General features: G+C 37.5%; 1 protein-coding gene across 1 annotated transcript in view; it reads right to left on the bottom strand.

The window, feature by feature from the left end:
• The window catches only part of MPHOSPH10 (M-phase phosphoprotein 10 (U3 small nucleolar ribonucleoprotein)), a 25690-nt gene that overhangs the window by 14997 nt on the left and 7937 nt on the right, over window positions 1-2756 (bottom strand). The window contains exons 2-3 of the mRNA XM_011980755.1: window positions 1324-2002; window positions 813-970 (exon numbers count right to left, since the gene is read on the bottom strand). Coding sequence (XP_011836145.1) covers window positions 813-970; window positions 1324-2002 — 837 coding nt within the window. The remainder of the gene's footprint in view (window positions 1-812; window positions 971-1323; window positions 2003-2756) is intronic.

Genomic DNA, 2756 nt, shown 5'->3' with positions numbered 1-2756 from the left:
TTTATTACATAATTAATTCAAAAGAAATTCACAAGAAATTGTGTGTATCTCTTTTTCAAGGGACAAGATGCTACAAATGTCTTTTTCTGCATTAAACATGAACTTTGTAATACAGTCTAACAGTATGCTATCTAAATAATTAACTACTTTTTAACGTATACCGTATGAAAGAAATGAAAAAGGCCGGGGGCGGTGGCTCACGCCTGTAATCCCAGCACTTTGGGAGGCAGAGACGGGCGGACCACGAGGTCAGGAGATCGAGACCATCCTGGCTAACATGGTGAAACCCCGCCTCTACTAAAAATACAAAAATTAGCCGGGCGTGGTGGCGGGCGCCTGTAGTCCCAGCTACATGGGAGGCTGAGGCAGGAGAATGGCGTGAACCCGGGAGGCGGAGCTTGCAGTGAGTGGAGATTGCGCCACTGCACTCCAGCCTGGGTGACAGAGCAAGACTCCGTCTCAAAAAAAAAAAAAAGAAACAGAACAAAAAGTGTCCAACATATATAAAATAAATTATTCATCAATCTACAATACAAATCTCTTATCTCACAAAAATAACAGGATTTTATTGACACAAAACCAAATCAAAGTTCCTGGTAAGGAAGGTTTGATTGCTACTACCAGTGATATTTTTCTTCATTAAGTGATATCTAATGTCCCTTTACATTCAGAGACTTTCCTCTGGCTATCTTGAGAATATCTGATATTAGAGAATCCAACTTCTTAAGACAGACACATTTGATAACTACGAGTACACATACATGATTGGGCAATTCCAGCCTACAATATAAAGGATGGTTCAAAATACTCACGTTTCCGAAATATTTAGTTCTTCTGTTTCCTCTTCAGCAATTTCATCATCATCTTTGTTTGAATCCAGCTCATCATCATGAACACTTGTTGTGTCTTCATCACTTTCAACTGGATCAAAAAAATCTTTGTATTTCAGATTTCTGGAACTTTTACCTGACTAAAAAGATTTTTAAAACTATTAATTAGGAACAGAAAAATATATTAACACATGCACATAGATTTGTATGTATATATTACTTTCTGACTTAATAACACTATGAGCTAATAACTAATAACTAAACTAATAACTAAATAGTGATTAGATGAAAATGGCAACTAATAACACTACCACAAAACTATAAGACCAACTGGAACATAAATTGAACGGAAGAAGATTCATTTGTAACTGATAAGATAGAGCACAATATTTCTTATCACTAAAACTTCTAACTACAATTAAATCTCCCCTAGAAAAAGAGAACGAAAGCTAATTTGAGGAGGAAAGTGTTCTCTCCTCTCTCAAAACTTTACCTTAAGTTTTTTACTTCCAAACAGTCCCCCTTCATCTTCATCAGAATCAATATCTTCAAAAAAATCAATATCTTCCTCCTCATCATTATCATCTTTTCGTTCCTCTTCTTTTTCTATGTTTTCTAAATAGGCCTCCATTTCGGAGAGTTTGAAGAATTTATCATCTACTACGGACTTTTCTCTAGGTTTTCCATGTCCTTTGTGTTGCACCTTGCTCTGCTGTTCCAATTTGCTGATATCAAAGTCAAGGTCAGAATCCTCATCACTGAAAACTGGGCTTTTCCTCAGACCAGATTTGCTCGAGTTTTTAGTTCTCTCACCCACTTCAGGATCATCATCACCCGTGTCTGACACTTCTTCCTCCTCTTCTAAATCTTCTAGGTCCTCCTGGTCATCAGCCTCTATCTCTGAACCATCCTCTTCACGTTCCTGTTCTTCACTCTCTGGGAGAAGACTGATGTCTTCATCATTAATTGTTTCACTAACTGCATTCTGAAAGTATTGTAAAATTGGTTCATTTTGCAATTCCAGTTGTTGCCAAATCTGCTCATCATCAAAATTTTCTATCACAAGTTTTTGCAAGCGGCTTCCATGGATCCTACCATTCTCTAATATTTTATTAAAGTCATAAAGCACTTTTGTTAAAGAAGTGAACTTTGATGCCAATCCATCTTGAATCCTATTGGGAGGAATTGAGATTTAGAATTATAGGTAATAATTTCACAGCACTCTTAATAAAAATTTAAAAACCCAACTTTTGTAAAATCAAATTTGAATGAAGTGTAAGTATAGATTCTGGCCCCCAACAACATATAAGCTGATGACCTACATTGATATATAAAACCTGTCAACCAAATATCTGTGAATCAGCTGTATAGATTTTAGGCAGGAAAACCATTACAAATTTATTTGCTTGGAGATACGTAATAAATTAGCCTTAAATGATCAATTCTGCTACATTATATACAACTCCATTCATTCATTCACTTATTCATTCAATGATCAACATTTGCTTTGGCTACAGTGGTCAAGGAAAACCTCTCTTAGATGCCACATCTGAGGGGAAAGCTGTAGATAAGGAGATAGTCTTATAAAGATTGGGAAACATGTATTCCAGGCAGAAGAAATCCTCTAAGATGCAAATCCTCTAGAGGTGAGCTTGAGGAACAAAAAGGTAAGCACGGCTAAAGTGTGAAGGAGGCAGGTGAAGCTGGAGAGACTGATGGGAGCCAAATTACACGTGGCTCAGGAGTAAGAGTTTGTCATTTTAAGTGTAAAGAGAAAACATTTTAGGCCGGGCGCAGTGGCTCAAGCCTGTAATCTCAGCACTTTGGGAGGCCGAGACGGGCGGATCACTAGGTCATGAGATCGAGACCATCCTGGCTAACCCGGTGAAACCCTGTCTCTACTAAAAAATACAAAAAACTAGCCGG

This window comes from Mandrillus leucophaeus, unplaced genomic scaffold (genome assembly GCF_000951045.1).
Source record: "Mandrillus leucophaeus isolate KB7577 unplaced genomic scaffold, Mleu.le_1.0 Scaffold216, whole genome shotgun sequence".
NCBI lineage: Eukaryota > Metazoa > Chordata > Mammalia > Primates > Cercopithecidae > Mandrillus > Mandrillus leucophaeus.
This window is presented reverse-complemented; position numbering and strand designations above follow the sequence as displayed.